General features: G+C 46.4%; 1 protein-coding gene across 9 annotated transcripts in view; it reads left to right on the top strand.

The window, feature by feature from the left end:
- CLASP1 (cytoplasmic linker associated protein 1) overlaps nt 1-18,932 on the top strand; it is a 264,431-nt gene that overhangs the window by 155,142 nt on the left and 90,357 nt on the right. For all 9 annotated transcript variants that reach the window (XM_068545282.1, XM_068545273.1, XM_068545280.1 and 6 more), the window contains 5 exons: nt 3,669-3,728; nt 5,422-5,499; nt 7,002-7,169; nt 7,768-7,817; nt 8,410-8,580. In XM_068545282.1, coding sequence (XP_068401383.1) covers nt 3,669-3,728; nt 5,422-5,499; nt 7,002-7,169; nt 7,768-7,817; nt 8,410-8,580 — 527 coding nt within the window. The remainder of the gene's footprint in view (nt 1-3,668; nt 3,729-5,421; nt 5,500-7,001; nt 7,170-7,767; nt 7,818-8,409; nt 8,581-18,932) is intronic.

Raw genomic sequence — 18,932 nt, 5'->3', positions numbered from 1 at the left:
TTAACGTAGATAGCAGGAGGTGTGTGTTGTTTGCAGCTTCTGGTGTGATTCCTGGCACTCTGAATCCTCACCAGTCAGGCTTGTGCTGCTGTCACCGTGACTGCACATCGCTACTCAGATTTATCACCACAGGCTAGAACGGTTAAATGCTAGGGACCGAAGTGTTACCTCCTGAGCTTCTTATGTTGAGGGGAGGTAGACCCTGAAGGTACAGCCTGGGTGGCCCGCGGGGGCTTTGTCTTGGGTCCTGCTGAGCTGCCCCAGCCCACGTGTGGGGTCAGGGCTCTGTGCTTCCAGCTGGGATCTGTGGGTCTGGGCTGGTGACTCAGAGGCTTTCGAGTCCTAAAATCTGTGGACCCTCTTCCCAGGAAAGTGTAGATACACAGAAGTTTTGTGTAGGTTTTCAGAGGATTCATGGACTTAAGCCTTCAGTAGACCAGGTCAGGAGCTTTGCGGGGTAAATGAATGCAGGCCTGGAGAGCAAGCAGTCTTTTGGCCCGGTTCCTGTGGTTCCGCGTCTTGATCCAGCCCAGGAGAGGGCCCTTCACTCCAAGGCGTCGAGCCCAGATGCCCCTGGCCGCCCGCTGTTCCTCTCCTTTCCTGGGCTGTCACGTTGGACCCGCCAGGGTTTCACAGGTAGGGGGATCTTTCCAAGCGTGAGGCGGCCCCCACTGCCGTCGTGTTCCCAGCCACATGGAAGGCAAGGGAGAAAAGAGGGGACTGAGCCAGCTGCGTAAAGCCAGGGAGAAAGACGCATTCTCCTTCCACCGAAAAGGCTGACTGTTGCGGCAGCGTGGCTCGGTGGAGTGTCGCCGACCCACAGCCCAGCTGCCCTCGGGGGCGGAGCAGCTCCGGGCACCCCCCAGCCCCCCAAGGCCAGTGCCTGGCCGTCGAGGTGCGGGCCGGTGGTGGACTTCCCACGCGCTGGGGAGGGAGTTGTTCTGCGGGCTCTCGGTCACTTCGGTAGAAGGGGCTTGACGCTCGGTGGAAACTCAGTGAACGGCAGCCATCCTGAGACTTCGCTGCTGCAGTTACATTGTCACTGTTGATTTGGGTTTCCAGGAGCAGTTTGGAAAGCGTGTTTGCTTTGGGCAAGGCGGTTCCTCTGGTGAAGCGACACGTCTCTGTGGGGAACGTTACGGGCTGTTTAGCGTATCAGTCGACTTGGGCTCCCGTAACAGAAATACCGTGTGCAGGGCGGCTTAAATTATGACAGGCGGGTATTTTCTCACCGCTCTGGAGGCTGGAATTGTGAGGTCAGGGTCCAGCAGGGTTGAGTTCTAATGGGAGCGGCTTGCAGGTGCCGCTTTCTTGCTGTGTCTTCACGGCGGTGGGGGCAGGGGAGCGCCCTCTAGTGTTTCTTCTTAGAGGGCCGCTAATCCCGTCATGCGAGCATCGCTCTCAGGACCCCCCCCCCCCCCCCGTGAACCTCACTGCTCCCCCAGGGCCCCGTCCCCAAATACCGTCATGCTGGGGGTTAGGGCATCAACATAGGAATCTCAGGCGGTAACACTTCGGTCCCTAGCGTTGAACAGTTCTAGCCTGTGGTGCTGAATTTGAGTAGCGACGTGCAGTCACCGTGACAGCAGACATGCCACCCCCTTCACTGGTTTCCGAGCCGTACACCCAGACTGGCGTTCCTGTGTTTATTAGTCAGAGCCACGTGTCTTACTGCTGAAAGGAGTACTAGGGACCATCTGGACCCAGTCCCTCTGCCTTCAGGAAGGGAAAGAGAGCCAGAGGGGGCAGTGTAACCAAGGCAGCACGCTTTCTGTCCTGTATTCAACCTGTCGCTAGCTTCACTTCATAGAACTTGTAAGAAATGGATTGCCCAATCTCCCTGCCTGTAAGAAGTTTATAATTTAGTTGGTGAGATTAAAAACAATAATACAAAGCAATGTAAGAGTGAGTTGCAACGTATGTATTGTGGATTTAGGAATTCAGAGGGCAGTGATTAAAACTAGCTGATATATTCCCTAGAAGCCTCATAGACAAGTTAAAAAAAACTGAGCTGCCCTTTGAATGAGGAGTAGGACTCGGTGAAGAAAAGACACAAGTTCTAACCAGATGTGCTTAAGTAATGCAGTGTTTAAATAATGCCAACATCGATGTACTTCTGTATATGATTTTAGCCTTCTAAAAAGTTGAAAACAAAACCTAATTTACCTGGGATATTTTCGATGAAATAGATTGTTCTGAAACACATTGAAGACAAGAATTAGCACTAAAGATGGCTGGATTCACTAAGAAATAAGTAAACGTAGACATATGCATACACAACCTAAAGAGACAAGGAAAGCCCACACCAGGAAATGACATGGACAGAGGGCAGAGGTAGAGTGACCGTGGCCTGGGCTGGGGCCGGGGTGGGACAGCGGTGGTGAGAAAGGGTGTGGGCAGAGGTCAGTGTCTCTCCTTGGAGAAGGTTTGTTTCGCCGACCGCTCCCCCGGCCCCCACTATTAGCAGCAGCCCTGGGACTGAGCTGCGCAGCTCCCCTGGGCCCTCCTGAAGCCCCTGTGCTCCCGGCACATCACGTGGTAACTGTTCCTTGTCTGTCTTGCTCGCTGGATTGTGTCTCGGTTACCATTGTATGTCTAGCACCTAGCATAGGGGAAGGGTTTATTCAAGATTTACTGAGTGATTAATTGTGTGGATTATGAGATTTTGAATTGGGAAGACCATGGGAAAGAAAGTGATCGTTAGAGGAAGATTGCCTTCTGATTTATTTCCTTAAGTCTAATAATATTTATTCCTACAAAGATAGTTATCCTGGTATTTAGAAAAAGGAAATGATGAGGAGGTAGGACCCGAAGTGGTGATATAATCCAAAGGAGATGAGACCAGCATTGTTTTTGTGTACAGATCAGACCAAGAAAGATCACAGAAGTGAAAAGAAAGGATGTTGAAAGGTTGCAGAGAGGAAAATGGCCAAGTAGCTAGAGAAAAATCTGTTTTAAATACTTGGCAGGAAAATTGGGTAAACACTTTGTTTTCCAGGGTATGTTTTACTTGTTTTGTACAAGACATTCTTTGGAATTAATGCAAAGACTAATTCCCTGATTCTGTAATGTACTCGGATCTTTTGTGCACCTGTAGCTCCTGTATTAATGTATCATTTGAGGTAGAATAAAAACAAACAACAGTGATACACCCTTTCAGTAACGTTGCCATGAAGCCCAAGTTTCTGAGTTGAAGGGAACTCTCCTGTATCCTGTCCCTATAACTTTGTGATTTTTCTTCTGAACCACCGTAGGTGCTTAATTATTTTGATCTGCTTTGGTTTTCAGTCAATTCTGATTCCATCTTTATGTTCCATTTTTTGAATCATTAAAAAAAATAGAAGATGGGACTTCCCTGGTGGTCCAGTGGTTAAGACTCTGCACTTCCAGTGCAGGGGGTACAGGTTTGATCCCTGGTCCGGGAGCTAAGATCCCACATGCCTCGTGGCCAAAAAACCAAAAAAACCCCCATAAAACAGAAGCAACCCTGTAACAAATCCAATAAAGGCTTTAAAAATGGTCCACATCAAAAAAAAAAAATCTTAAAAAAAAAATAGAAGAAATTTATCAATTATAAGAAGTAGTGTTGGGTCGCTTAAGAAAAAAGCTTTTATTTTCATTAACATACAAATGACTAAGTTACATATTTTTCTCTTTACAATTTTCAGGCGCTGTTTTGAATTTTTAGATTTACTTTTACAAGAATGGCAGACACATTCACTGGAACGGTGAGCATCTGATTTGCTGGTTTTCCCTCTGAGTTGAATCTTGAGATTTAATATCTCAGCGAGTGGTCCGACCCACTTTTTATAAGAAGGGAAGGAATCCAAGCGTTGATTTGCGTGATTACTGGTGTTATTTCTCCTGATGCTGATGTGAGGCACCTACCACTGGCAGAGGCTCTTAGTGAGCTCCATTGACTGTCACGTTAGCCTTGAGGTGTGACCCGGGGTGCCCCGGGACACTGCACGGCCAGGACTCCCTCTGCAGCGGCTCTGATCTGCTGCCTGGCATCCTGTCAGTCCCAACGAGTTAAAAAAGGTTTAAAGCTGCTCTTAGTAGGCGAGGGGTAACTTTGAAAATCCTTAAAGGATTTCACTCATTTGAAAGTTTTCTTTTTGATCCCTCTGTATCAGAAAGTCAGCAGTTTTCTCTTTATTCAGGCTGGTGTGTGCTAAGTTTCACATCTTCATGATGCAGAATTCTTACAGAAGCTTGTCTCTATTTTGAGGTTCATTCTTTGCCATTTTTAGTTCCTGTCAATTTTAGGTGCCTGTTATTCTTTCTGAGTTAACGTTTGGAGTTGATAGATGATGATACTGTGCCACCCGGTTTTTCATGGTGTGTTGTGTAGTTTGTGAAGAACTTTACAACATACTAAACAGGTTACGAGTAGTGGGAGTTTAACACATGAGCACGCCTGGAGTCCAGTTCAGTCCTGCAGTGCTCAGAGACGCAAAAAGCCGGGCCTCCCAGAGGTGAAAGTTCATCTGAAAATACTTTGGATCGAGAGGATGGTCACACATTTAAAAAATATTTTCTTCTTCTTTAATCTCTTGGGTATTATATCCTCTTTATTTGGTGATAGTTTTGGAATTTAGAGTGGGAAGGTGGAATGAGGGATTGAACAGGGCCAGGTGAGCAGGGCAGGAAAACGTGATTGACTCAGATGTGGCCTCGTGTGTTTATTCACTTCCGCTCAGCCTTGCCGCTTGGCAGGTTCTCACCAAATGCCTGCTGGATGAGTGAAGGACTGAGGACTGAGGTGGGGCGCTGGTAAGACTGGCGCCTCGCCTCTGTCCTGTGAAACTCTTCACTCCAGTCATTGCCCTCTTCTTAAAACCGGTCCATATTCAACGAGACAGTGTACCGATTTCTTCTCAGCTAGGGTAGAACGTAACTAAGAGAACACCTGTGTATAAAGCAGAGACATAATTTCATAAAATTGTTCGTGTTACGTAGTGGAACTTGAAAAAACATTCTTTAATTACAGAAACCTGACGCAGAGAGTCTCTGCAGTATTAGGATTATGACTAGCTCATTATAATTTCCATGGAGACTTGTTCTGACCATGGAGAAGGAAGGGTTTCGTTGTTTGAGTTCATAAAAGATTGAACTAAGTAAGCATGGCCCAAAATACATCAGCCGTTACTTTAAAAAAAAAAAAGTCCCAGGAGAGTAGGGTTATCAGGTGCTTAGGTGGGGAAGGGGTGGGAATAGGTACTGGGACAGAATCAGGAATAAGTTAGCAGATCTGCGGAGTGTGCTGATTTTCTAGGCTGCACGTTTGTTGACTCTCTGGGCACAAAGGGCCTGTACCTTCCACGTTGCCGTTTGGGAGTTATTTCTCAACACCTGTGTTGGTATCCGCATAAGACCATATATTAATGATTGTTCCTGCTTTCTCCTCTAAATATCCAGACACATATCAGTATTAGCGGAAACAATAAAGAAGGGAATACACGATGCTGATTCGGAAGCACGGATAGAAGCCAGAAAGTAAGTGTTGGCTGAACACCACTTTCCCGATTCACTACTTTTATATTTCAGGTGCACTGTCCAGATGGCCTTACAAAAGCTCATTAAGTCACATGGACATGTTTTGTTAATCATGACCCAAAAGGCCATTTCAAAATACCTCTCTAGTTTTCTTTTTCGAGGGTTGTTGAGTTGAGTGTCCAGGCCTGAAAGACTGGTACTGTTTGAACATAAAGTAGACTGAAGTAGACACAGAAAGCTCATTTTTAAATTTATGAGAAATTGCTGCGTGAGCTGGCAAAGCACCTGTCTGCGTGCCCCGTGTTTTCTCTTACTCACTAAGCTCTGTGGGTCCCAGTGGCTTGTTGACTTACCGTGAAGAATCCCGCTCACGGGGACTCTCTCCCTGGGATCACAGCTCTGCGGGCATCACGGGGGTGGCGTCCCGGGGCAGTGAGCCCCTCCAGGAGGGAGGGGGGCTGATTGCAGACCACAGCTCTCTGTCCCCGCTCGCGTTTGGGGCCGTCTGGCCGTCAGGACTGGTTATGCCGCGGTCACGAGGCTGGGTCCCCACGTCCAGCGCCATCCTGCGGGTGAAGGTGCCATCGTGACCGTAAGTAGCAGAAGCTTGACGCCAAGATGTCCTCCCTCTCGGGCAGCTCAGAGAGAAAAAAAGCTTCCCGTTTTGGCCCGTGGCTGTTTTTCTGCGCTTCTGTAGTTGACCGGCTCTTCTAACTGACCCGGGTTACAGCCAGTCCTTACATCCTGGCACACTGCGGACTTGCTCAGCTGCACGAGCACACCCTGGCCCAGTACTTTCTGCTCTGACTGCTCTCTCAGTTAAGCCGTGGTTCCCTGGTTTCGGAGCGTGTGGAGGACTCACTCTTGACCCTGCAGTGCTCACCGCAACCTCGTGCTGGGAAGTTCCTACCAAAAGAAGGGGCATGACGAGCGGTGGCTAAAAAGTAAAAACTACTAGGAGCGGATTTGTTAACGGTCTGCGTCCGCCGTTCTTCACCCTCGTCTTATATTTGGTGCCCCCACCCCAGTTTTTTCTTGTCCTTTGATCGTAACACAGTACAGGTTTCAAGCAGCTGTGAGCCTCGTCCTGGTTTTCTTTTGTTCTCGTTACCTAAAGCCGTTTTAAGTACTTGGAACCAGGGAGCGTCACGTTGCATTTATAAAAGTGTCCATGACCGGGTCCCCCTCGCGTTCTGGGTGTAGTTCTCGTTGGTTCGGCTGCATCTTCCCTGAGTCTCCCAGTCTGGCAAGTCGGGCTCTTTAATTTCCATTTTATCCATTTCCTTAACGCGACTGAGAGTCAGCCAGCTGGGCCGGAGTCACCAAGGCCGGGAGCTGGGAGGTGACGCTCCACCAGACGTCCGCGGTTCTCAGTTTTCCTCAGGCCGCGGCCGCCGCCGGTCACAGGGGCTGGGGGCGGGGGGCGGGGGGGGGGTCCCCGGGTCCCCTCCCTGACAGCGTCCCGGGTGCATAGCCGTGACAGGAGGCCGCGTGTTTTCCAGGTGTTACTGGGGTTTCCACAGTCACTTCAGCAGGGAGGCGGAGCACCTGTACCACAACCTGGAGCCCTCCTACCAGAGGGCTCTGCAGAGCCACCTGAAGAGCTCGGACAGCGTGGTGTCGCTGCCCCAGTCGGACCGCTCGTCCTCCAGCTCGCAGGAGAGTCTCAAGTAAGGGCTGCGGCTGCGGAACGTCGGCTGCGCGAGCACGCAGACTCTCCCTGTGCTTTGGTCCGTCTGCGTGCCGTTGCCGTTCCCCCTTAATTCAGGTGGAGGCTGGTGCTGGGGAAGATGCTGTGGGGAGGTGAGAAACGAGTGGCCTGGTCCCTGGTCCCTGGTCCCTGGTCCCTGCGGCAGGTAGTTTGTACTTCGATTTACGTGGCAGTCCTGGAACACAGTTTTGGAGTAACACAAGCGAATTGTTCAGGGTGTCTTCTAAGACAACAGAAGCGTTAACTTGGAGACAGCTTCGGAAAGGGAGGGCTTTCAAACCCTGGGACTGAACGTGCTACCGTCTTCTCTCGGTACCTCTGATCCCTGTTGCTGTTTAAGACTTCCCTCTGTGTGTTTGAAAGGTAGTCCAAAATAGAATGCTAGAACTTTTCCGAAATCGGGGGTTTATAAGATTGTGGTCCAAGGTACCTGTAGAATTCTGAGAAGCCTGAAGGGCAGTCCTTTATTATCGTCATCTCGCGCTGTAGATTGTGCTTGTATCAATGCAGATACAGTGCGCCTTTGATAATAGACAGACGTGTCCCTTTATTTCCAGTCGGCCGCTCTCCGCCAAGAGAAGCCCTACTGGCAGTGCCACCTCCAGAGGTAAGGCGGGCGCCGCGGAGGAGGCCCTGAGCCTGGGGCAGGCTGAGCAGCGGCGGGAAGGGTCTGCAGAGGGCCCGCCGTGCCCTGCGCTCCCACTGGGCCGGCAGACCTGTCCTCGCCCACAGAGCTGCCGCGGGGGCGCCCCTGTGCTCCGAGCACTCGCCGGGGGAGCGGGGGCCACTCGGGATGCTCCCAGCGGCAGGCAGCCGGCGGCTGTGGGAGGGCAGGAGGGCACGTTCCCGAGAGGGGGAGCGTCCAGCTGGGGGTGCGCCTTCCTGCCACCCCGGCCAGACACGATCACGTTTTCATTACTTCGCTGCTCACATGAACCGGAAACGAGGTCCATTTCTGTGGGGTTTATGGTCTCTGATGATGGGGGCGTGTGGAGCTGCGGCCACTTGTCGTTTTCTGCAGCATCGGCTGAGCTGTGTCCAGCGAGCAGGGGACACTGTCGGCCGGTGCTGTGTGCTCCAGCCTTTGTCAGAGCTTGACGTCTGTTCTCAGGAGAAGCAGGGCACGCGTCAGCGATGCACGTCTCACATTCTCGCGTGGCCCTTACCGTCGTTGCTAAGGTTCCCTCCTCCCCCTGCAGCTTCCACAGTCAGCAGCAAATCCGTGTCCACCACGGGGTCCCTGCAGCGCTCTCGAAGCGACATAGACGTGAACGCAGCTGCCAGCGCCAAATCCAAGGTCCCCTCGGCTCCCGGTGCAGCGCCCTTCAGCTCCGCGGCGGCCTTGCCTCCGGGCTCGTACGCCTCCTTAGGTAACCAGCCCCGTGACCCTTCCCCCGAGTCTGCCGTTTGCGATGACCCTTATCCTCTGCTCAAATCCATCCGTGTAGCAAATTACCAGGAACTGGAGTTGAGGCGGTTGCAGGGCTGGCCTTTCAGAGTAAGTGCGTCTGTGCGCTGACCTGTGCTCTGACCTCCGCGCTGGCCTCTGGTTTACAGCCCCCCTTCGGTGGGTGTCCCCGCTTCTGGGGCGTCACTCTGGTCGGGGACGCTTCCCCCAGCGCCGCGTGCCCCTTCCCGGCTGCCCAGCCTCCTCCTGTGTGGCCAGAGCTGGGTTTCCCCCGCTCCTGACCTGGGTGGAGAGCCTGAAGGGGGGGCTCCGGAGGAGCGGGAGGGACTCAGCAACCAGCACCCCTGTTGTACAGAAGGGTGTCGTCCTTCCCTGTGTCACCTTGGGAGGAGCGGGTACCTACTCCGATGAAAGCCCGAAAGAGTAAAAAGATTATTTTCAAAAGAATATCTGACAGAGTGCTAGGTCAGTTTTTCAGCAGACACTGCACATCTACTGTGGGTGAGGCTGATAGTTTTTTTGAGTTTGTTTTTGTGAAAGCAGAGTTGTTCAAAGCCAAAGTCTGGAGACCTCGCTGGATCCATTTTATTTTGGATTTTAAGGAAACGATACAATTCAAATTTCATGAAACATCGAGACTTACTACTTATGTGGTTTACAAACTAATTCCAAAGTCAGTCCTACAGCTAATATTCTGAAAGCACGGAAGCAGAGCAAGAGAACACCGAGAGGAGGTTACCAGGCCCGACCTTGAGTCACTCGGTGACCTTGACCAGGCCGTGTTTCCTCTACCCATAAATGAGTTGTAATAATAGCCACCTAATTCAGACACGGGGTAGGGACAAGTGACATTATATAAAAGTCCTTTGTCAACCATTATCCTATATGGCGAAGGAAACTGCGGTTGTGATAGGAACGTTATTAGTTTAAAAGGTAAGGTGTATGTTGTGGGACATTGTTAAGTCAGTCTTGTTTTCTCTACAGAAATGCCTCGTTGAGACTGGGAAGATGCCCAATAAGGGCTCTCCTTTTCTCTTGTTTATTTAACTCTTACAAGATCACGTAGGCGTGTTTAGGATCCCGTGTTGGTGTGTGCTTATCAAGAGAGAAGTCAGGTGGGAAGGCTTTCTGTTCATTTCAGTTCCGTTTGATCCACCTTGAGAATCTGTAGTTAGTGTTTGTTTCACTGCTTGAAAACCTGAGTAAAGTGACAGCAGTCCTTGTTTTTCGGTGCATAGTTGAGCTATTCTAATATGGACCCTGTGGACTCTGCTTGGTGCTAGTCAGAGCACTCGGGTCTTCTGGTCTGATGACACAGAACTGACCTTTCAGAAGCGCTGATGATAAATTTTCAGCCCCGTGTTACCTCTTCGAATGACGAGACTGGAGTATTCCCCATTCTCCCAGCATTTTCTGAGAGCTCGACCTCTGCTTTCCTCATGTCCAAATCAGCAAGAACCAAAAAAATCAGCCCCCCAAATATAACACAATCCTTCGGAGGAGCAGTTACAGGTACTACCGAGGTTGACACGTTACGTCTGTGAGGAGTGTAGCGTTAAAGCTGATGATCCTTCTCCAGATTTCTAGAGTCCAGACGCGTGAGGGGAGACACGGAGCCCCTAGGCCCTGGCTCAGGTACCGAGCTGCACGGCCTTGCTGCTCGCCGTGTGGCTGGGACAGGCCTTGCTGCGGCCAGCTTTTCGGAGCTGCTCACTGGCTGCCTCTGTCCTTTGGGTGTCCTTTAGTTCCCCGCCCGCCCTTATTGTGCTGGTGCTTTGTTCCAGAAAACCGGGGACCCTTCAGAGGATGAGGTTGGGCCACATCAGAAACACAGTCAGGCTGTCAGCTGAGGCGCGGCCCTGGGCTGCCCTTTCGTGTTTTGTCCTCTGCAGGCAGAAGCACATTCCCCTAAGCTGATTTCGGTAGAAGGTGCACTTACTCGCTTCCGACTCTGCTTTGCTGTTGAACTTGTTTCCCTTTTAATTTTATTTTAAACTGTACTTTTGCTTCTTTAGTAGCCAGTAATAACATTCTGCTTTTTAATTTTTTTGATGCAACTAACTGTTCCCTGTTGTCCCTTCCCTTGTTTTTTAATTTGCTTAAAGATGGCACTGCCACCAAAGCGGAGGGTAAGCGGTTTGTCTCTGTGGCCGAGCTGTGTCTCCCTCTCACTGGTCCCCTGTCCCCACGAGTGTTGCCTGGCGCCCTCGCCCTCCCCGGGGTCCCTGCATGACACGTTGCACGCACATCCCTCCACTCTTCTTCTCCCTGTTTCCACTGGGTTTTGCCTTCCCCCAACCTGAGCTCTCCTCTCCTTTCTTGTGTGGTTGTTGTGCTTGTGAATTTGGGCCCTGAGTATGCTGTACGTGGCGTCGCTCTGAGCCCACGCTGGGAGGGGGGTCGCGTGACCTCGTGGGTCCCAGCTTCTGTCACCCCTGAAGCACCACCTCAGCTTCCGTTTCCTCCTCCTCACTTTGTGCTTTTGTGGGCCTCTCAGGATTTGCCTTTCCTCTTTCAAACATAAATTTAAGTGTCAATCGTCAATTCAGGTTCAAAGCTGGTGAAGGTTTTCCAGCAGGTAATTTCTAGACATTAAAAAAATTTTTTCCTCTCCCCTAAAACTGCTGAATTGTATGATACCATTTCTCTTTGTCTCACTGACGCATACCCCATTCATTCATATACTTTGGTTCATCCACTCACCAACCTTGTCCTCTGTGACACACGGGGATATAGCTGGTGGAAGAAATACACGAACCCTCCTCCACTTTGTTTTCTTTTTGTCTCATTCTCAAGAGGCTCTTTGTGATGTTTCATTCTTTTGAATTTTAGATGGAGCTATTCTCATTGGTACAGGTCTTTGATTAGAACATGCTAGGCAAGATCGACCTTGCAAAGTCTCTAGATAGTAAGCACGATGTTTCAAATAATTGAAATTTAGAGTTAACCTCGTCTGCTTAAGGGAATGGCTTAGACCCACGAACCCTCAGGATGATTTAACAATTAGGAACTGCTAGATAACTTTCCTGTGTTATTTAGCCACTCTAAAAGGCCAGCCGGCAGAGTAGACTGGGTTTTATCTCGAGACGTGCACTACTTCTTGAGGGACTCGCAAAGGAGAAGTCGGAACTGAACTTTTAAAAAAGACGAGCATAGTCTCAAGATCAGTGTTCTTTTCTGTGTAAAAAAAAAAAAAGACCAGTGTTCTTCAAACTCATCTCATCGTAAAAATCGCCTGGGTGCTTGCTGCAGGGGCAGAGTCCTAGGCCCTGCCCCCCGAAAATGCTGATTAGGTTTGGAAGGAGCAGGGCACTCTGAACTTTCACCAAGCCCTGCTGGTGGTTCTTGGGGTCGGATAAGTTTTTGAAATGAAAAGCTTCCAAAATGAAAAATGGACAAAAGCCCTATTGTCACGACGAGGGCGTCATCTGTGATAGGAGACTGAGGCTGGGTGTGACTTTCTTCTTTTTTTTTCGTTGATATGAGTCATTTTATATTTCTCCTTCCCCAAGAAACCATCCTGAGTATTTGCTCAGCCTAGACGGATGGGGAGTGGAGGGCGGAATACAATAACGTATTGCGTCTCATCGGATGAAAAGTGAAGAGGTCATATGGGAAGTTATACATCTTTTGCAGAATGCCCTGCTTGATTTCGTATACCTATATAACAATGAAAATCAGCCTGTTACTCCATGCAGCAGTGGGGATTTTGAACTTTTTTTTTTTCTTCTTTCTATGAGTTTTCTTTTACCTGTGCAGAGCAAGGTCAGAAGGTTGCTTACGTAGTTGTTGTGCAAGAGGCTGAGGATGAGAAGAAGTCTATTTCTGCTTCTCCTTCTTGAGGGAAAGTGGAGGGTGATCTGTGGGCCCTTAATCGTGTAGAGTTCAGAATCAGCCAGAAGAGAACCTTATCGGGGCAGCCCCGTGCGCCTTGGCCTCCGTCCCAGGGCCGTCCCAGGCCATCACAGAACTGGCCGCTCAGAGCCTCCAGCCTTGTGTGATGACGAGACAGAATACAGAGGCCCCGGGAGGCCTGTGAACTGGAGCCCCCTCTAGGCCGTCATTTCTGTTTGTTTCAGCTCCGAAACTTAGCAGGGCTGCTTAGAAAAGCTACACATGCAGCGAGTGTCACTTAGCATCTTGTCATGAGTTTCCTGTCTGAATTTTAGGGATCATTATGGGCCTTTTGAAGATTTGTTAATAAAGTCTGTTGAATATTCTATTATCTAGCTCCAGAGGCAAGCGCTAGGCACTTGCATCACGAGGCAAAGATATGACTTTGAATCAGTGGTTGGAGGCTCTAAATTCAAAATTCAGGCAATACATTTGAAACCTGGCAACTCCCTTGTTATCGTAATTGAGAAAAATAAATGGTCTTTGGGAGTTACCTATCTCACACACCAAGTAGCCACTCTAATGTTTATGACTAATCAGAAAAATGTTTTTTGTGAAGAACTCAAAGCTCAACTTTTGGACGAAAGTTTATTTCCAGGTTATCTTTCAGTGTGTTATTATGTTCAGTGATTTGGGGGATTTGGAAGAAGGAAGCATTGATAGTGTCTGTTACGCTGCTCGTGAGAGAGTTTATCATGATTACCCTTGACCCTTGAACAACATGGGTTTGAAGCGCGTGGGCCCACTATAGGCAGATTGTTTTCAGTAAACTTACAGAACTGCACAGTCTGTGCAGGGCAGCTGTGGGACTCGAGCGTCTGTGGACTCGAGCATCCCCGGCTGGCCCTGGAACCAGTCTCTGCGGGTACCAGGGGCGGCTGCAGATACTCCAGTTGTGTGGAAACGAATGACTCGCATCTTCTCATCTCATGCTTTTTTTTTTTTTTTCTTCTTCTTCTTTTAAATTTAGCTGCTGGGTTTAGGAAATGTATTATTCGTGTTTTTTCCCCCAAAATAAATAATTTTAAATGAAGAGTTAAAATACTAGAGTGACCTGTTGGTACCAACAACTTAGTGATGGGTTCAGAGCATAGGTAATCATATGTTACTAAGTGTAGTCAAAGGCCATGCTTAACTACTGGTGATTCTAATTAAGATTACACAATAAAAACTATGTAGCCTTGTCGGCTCTTCTGGAAAAGGAACTTAGATTTAGTTCTCTTTTACTGGGAAATAAAACATTTGGTATTGCTGTATGTCTGTCGAAGAACTCTGAATTTTAAGTAGTTGGCCTTTTTACACAATGAAAAAATATGTGAGTATATAGAAATAAAAGTTTTAAACTTCTTTTACTTTTATGTTTAAAAAATATGAGTAAAGTTATGGAGCGGCGGGCAGTACTTGTGGGTAGCAAAATTTACAGGTGACCAACTTGCCAAATTTTGTTTCTTTCAAAAATGCCACGTGCGACTAGAGAGGTTGGGCTTTTTGTACCCCAGACAGTGGGTGTAAAAGCAGGTTCCTGGACCCAAACGTCCCAACTGGAGAGTGAGATTTACCTGGAGACCTTTTCATTCTCACGCCTCAAAATGGAGACAAAGACCCGAGTGGGGAGAGGCTGTCGAATGATGTATAACTGTCTTAGGCTAAACTGGATGCGGGAAAACCATGCTTCCAGGTTAAACCAGTTCACAGGTTTAGTTTCCCATCCTGAGGGCTTTTCTAGAAGAATGGCAGTGTGACTGGCTATTATCAACAGGCCACGAGATACGGATGTTCTGTCTTTCTTCCACAGAAGTCCAGGGCTGCACTGCTCTTACAGGTCTCTGTTGTCCTCTGGGTCTGCTTTTCTCTGGGTGTGTGTGTTTGTTGATGCGCCTCTTGTCTCTCCCTCCAGAATTTTTTTTCTGCTGTAGCATTCCCTAATACCCCATTTCCATGTCTTTTACTTAACGCTGGCTTTTTTTCTTTTTTCACATCTTCTTTCTGTCCCTGTCAAAACACGGTATGAATGAATATGTCGTTAAACAGGTCATAGGGTAGAACTGAAGTATATTTTTACTGTTTGTTGCATTTATTGAGCAGGCTTTCTTTTTCCTAAAGACCACAGAGTATTTTATATCATGTCTTTAAGACATATACAGGCACTTGTAGTAATACTGCCAAATTAATAGGATGACTAAAACAAACCAGAGCTCTTCCAATAAAGGAAATATACATCTGAGTACAATACAACAGAGGCCCTTTAAACTCCCAAAAACGGACTCTAAGGGTGCTCTGAGGTTACTCATGTTAAGTCCCTAGGTGAGAGTTAAGAGTTGACACGAAGCCAGCATTGTAAAAGTGCTGTATATCCATGAAAAGGTGGGCCTGGGGAGAAAAACCTTTGAAGATATCAAATTGACATGATCTCTCTCTTGACTTTGTCCCAGGCAAAGGAAAACCAGCCTCCCCTAATTTGTAACTAAACTCCCTTGTCACACAAGTTGTGCTTTCAGTTTCTGTTATCTGTGGTATCTGGGAAACCCCAAACTGATGAATAAGTGGTCTGCGTTTACAGCCTCCACGGGAACAAACATTGAACTTCTGCAGAGGAAGCCACTGTCAAATCTGGTTTCTCAAGGTCCCCACAGATGAAAATATGGCAAATACGAGCTCCTAGTCCAAAATTACATCCATGATGAGTGAGAAACAGCAGAGGAAAAGAATAAAAACATAATTAATCCTTCGGGACGTGAGGGTCTTTTATGTAATATGAAATTGCTATATTTAAATGTTTAAAAGAAACAAGAAACTTGTAATTTTAGCAGCATGTAGAATTTAGTAGTCTGAGTGATCCTCCCAATTGAGAACAGATCACCCATCTGGAATAAAAGCAGTAAAGCCACTCATCTGCAGACTTAAGCAAAAGCAGAAACCCTGGGAGGTGAGGGCCAGAGCTGGTTTGCATCCTGAGGTTTTTGGCTGAATCCTGGAGACCTGGGGCATTTGCTCAGGACGTGGAGTGACAGGAAGTCACTGCATCCTTGCTGGTGAACAAGAGGTTGACTCTACTGAAGAGAAGAGGACAAGAGGGAGTCCTCCCATTTTAATCTTAAGTACTGGGTGGAGCAGGGAAAGTAATCTTCGCTGAGAAGTTGCCGCCATAAATTGGGCCTTCGTGCAGGTTTCTGGTCAGAATTCATGCTACCTTGGTGGTCTGGGAAACCCAAGCAGGTAAATCATGTTAAAGTGGCTGTGGATTGCTTGTATCCACAGGACGCTAGCAGAAGCAAACGTAGGTCCTCATTGGAAGAACTCACCTTCAATCTGGGTCTTAAAGAATTCCCATAAAGTTCCAAGAAAAGAAACCATTTTGTTGTCTTAATGTTTAAAGAAATAAAAAGAAAAATTCGGAAAGACAAGCAGGGGAGTAAGGAACTATAAAGAATGACCAAGCAGGCTTTGAAAAAGAACAAATGGGTCTTCTAGAAATGAAAATATAATAAGTTATTAAAATTTAAAACTCGGTGGGTTAATTGAGCTGCAGAACCAATGAAACTGAAGAGTGAACTCACGAATTCAAGGTAAGAAAACATCGTCCAGAGTTATGTGCAGAAAGGACGGAGTTAGAAAACAGGATGGGGTGTTACGTCCCACAGGAAGTAGTGAAGAAATTCAACCTATCTAATTGAGTTTTAAGAAGAAAGACTGGGGCAGAGACAGTATTTGAAGAGGAAGTGGTTGGGAATCTTCACGATTGTTGAAGGACACTGAACCGCAGATACAGAAAACCCGGTACATCCCAAGCAAGACAAAAAGAAAAATCCATAGTGAAACACATCATAGCGAAACTGCAGAACACCAAAGATTAAAAATATATATATATTAGAAATAGCCAGAGGGAAGAAGAGACTACCCACAAAGGAAAGGCAGAGTTTAAATACAACTGGGGACCCTGGAATCAGATCAATGGAGCATATCAATGTCCATGTCCTGTTTCTGACTTTCTACAATAGTTTTGTAAGATGTTACCATTGAGCGAAACTGGGTAAAGAGCACACGGGATCTCTGTGTATTATATCTTACAGTCAAATCTGAGTCTACAATTATCTCAGAATAAAAAGTTTAAAAAAGGGGTCTAGAAGTTGTGCTTGTAATAATAATATTTTAATCTGTAAGATTGTTACCTTAGAGATAGCAAAGCGTATCTTAAAAAAAATTAAGACAAAAGGAGGAAACAAAGGAAGGTAAAAGGAGAATGAGAAATCAAGACAAATAAAAAGCATGCCTATAAGTGGTAAGAACAAGCTCAAATGAACTGAACTTTCCAGTTAAGATAGAAAGATTATTAGACTTAAACTTTTAAAAAAGATCTAGCAATATGATACTTAAAGAGATTAAGCCTTTAAGGCTACAGATAGAGTAAAAGACAAAGGATGAGAAATTCATAGTAAAAGAAAGTTGTTGAAGGTTTGTTAATAACAGACCCGAAAAAGGCAAAAAGAGGATTTCTATATAATAAAAGATTCAATAAATCACTAAGATGCAATAGACCTAAATTTTTATGGACCTAATAAAAACAGCCTCAAGATATACAAAAAAGTATTTGCAAATTAATATTTATAGTGGGTGGTATGTAAAAATACAAATTTTGAATAACTAATATATTAATATAGTTCCAAACTCAGAAAATAAAAAGAGGTATGCAGTTTCCCCCCATCTTTGTCCTTCATTTGTCTAGTTACCACCTCTTTCCTTCAACCCCAGTGTGTTACTGCTTTTAGTTTCATTTTTATCCATAGTTTCTTTGCATAAGGAAGTAATATAAGGAATTCCCTGGTGGTCCAGCGGTTAGCACTCCACGCTTTCACTGCCAGGGGCCCGGGTTCAATCCCTGGTCGGGGATCTAAGATTCCACAAGCCGTGCGGCGCAGCAGGAAAAAAACAGACAAAAAAAAGAAATAATATAAAAATCATACTTCTCCCTTTTTTAAAACATGAAAGGTAGCATATTTACATACACTATTCTGCATCTTCATTATTTTCACTTAATTATAGCTTAAGATTCTTCCATGTTAGGTTGCAGAACCTCTTCGCTCATTAATACTGCTGTACATTCCCCTATGTAGATTAACCTGAACCAACCAAACCCATATTGATAGACATTTGGATTGTTTTCAGAGTTTTGCTGTTACAAACAGTGCTGCCATGAATTACCTTTTATATACATCATTTTGCATGGACACAAGAATATTGGGAGGATAAATTACCCAAAGTGGAATTGTTGGATTAAAAAGTGCATGCATTTGTAATTGTGATAGATATTGCCAAATAGCCCTCTGTCGGGACTGTATTAATTTTAACTCCCACAAACAATGAATGAGAGTGCCTGTTTGCCTACATGCCAGACTGTTAGCAAATTTTTAAGATTTCTGCCAGTCTTGTCGGTGATAAATAGCATTCTTAATGTCATTTTAATATTTTTTTTCTTACTGGGAGTCTGAACACTGTTTCATACATTTAGGGGCCATTTCTATTTCGGTTAAATATCTATTCCTAGCCTTTGACCATTCTTTATTGGGATGTGACAGTGGTATGTTGAAGCTGGCTTGAACCAGTTCATCAGATTCCAGTTGTTAAATTTTCAGGAATTTTATAAGCTGGTTTACATCATATCAATGGCCTCAAATAGGCCACGGTGGGAATATTTACACCAGGGAATTGCAAAACACCACAAGTCAGCAGGACACTCCCCCAACCCCCCCACCCCCCACCACGGCCAGTTCCCCTCTAATTGTCAAACATTTACCAGCACACTTGCTGTTGAACTTATTATTGATACCTAGGAATCTTTTATGTGATAAGGAAATTAGCACCTTTTGACATGAATTGCAAATAATTTCCCCCCATTTGTCATTTTCTCGAATTTGCTCATAGTTTTCTTCCTGCCATCTTGAGATTTAAAAAAAAAAAAAAAATTAGTCAAATGTATCAATCTTTTCTAATGGCTTTTAATTTTGTTATAGTGAGAATGGACTTTCCACTACAAGTTACAATGGAATTCTCCCATGTTTTCTTTCAGAACTTTTTTTTTTTTGGCCGCACTACGCGGCATGTTGGATCTTAGTTCCCCAACCAGGGATTGAACCTGTCCTCCCTGCAGTGGAAGCGCGGAGTCCTAACCACTGGACCGCCAGGGAAGTTACCTAAAACTTTGATGGTTTCATATTTGCCATTTTAATCTTAGGTCCATTTGCTGCTTTTCTTGGCGTAAAGTGTGAAGTATGGATCCAACTTATTTTTCCAAAGCAGAACATTAGCAAATGAGATCCTATAATCCATTTTTTCAAAAACATGTTATGTTGAACTACATATTAATCCTTGTGGAATGAAGCAAAAGCAGTGCTTAGAGGGAAGTTCATAGCCCTAAGTTTATAT

The sequence above is a fragment of the Eschrichtius robustus genome, chromosome 5, assembly GCF_028021215.1.
Source record: "Eschrichtius robustus isolate mEscRob2 chromosome 5, mEscRob2.pri, whole genome shotgun sequence".
Classification (NCBI taxonomy): Eukaryota; Metazoa; Chordata; class Mammalia; order Artiodactyla; family Eschrichtiidae; genus Eschrichtius; species Eschrichtius robustus.
This window is presented reverse-complemented; position numbering and strand designations above follow the sequence as displayed.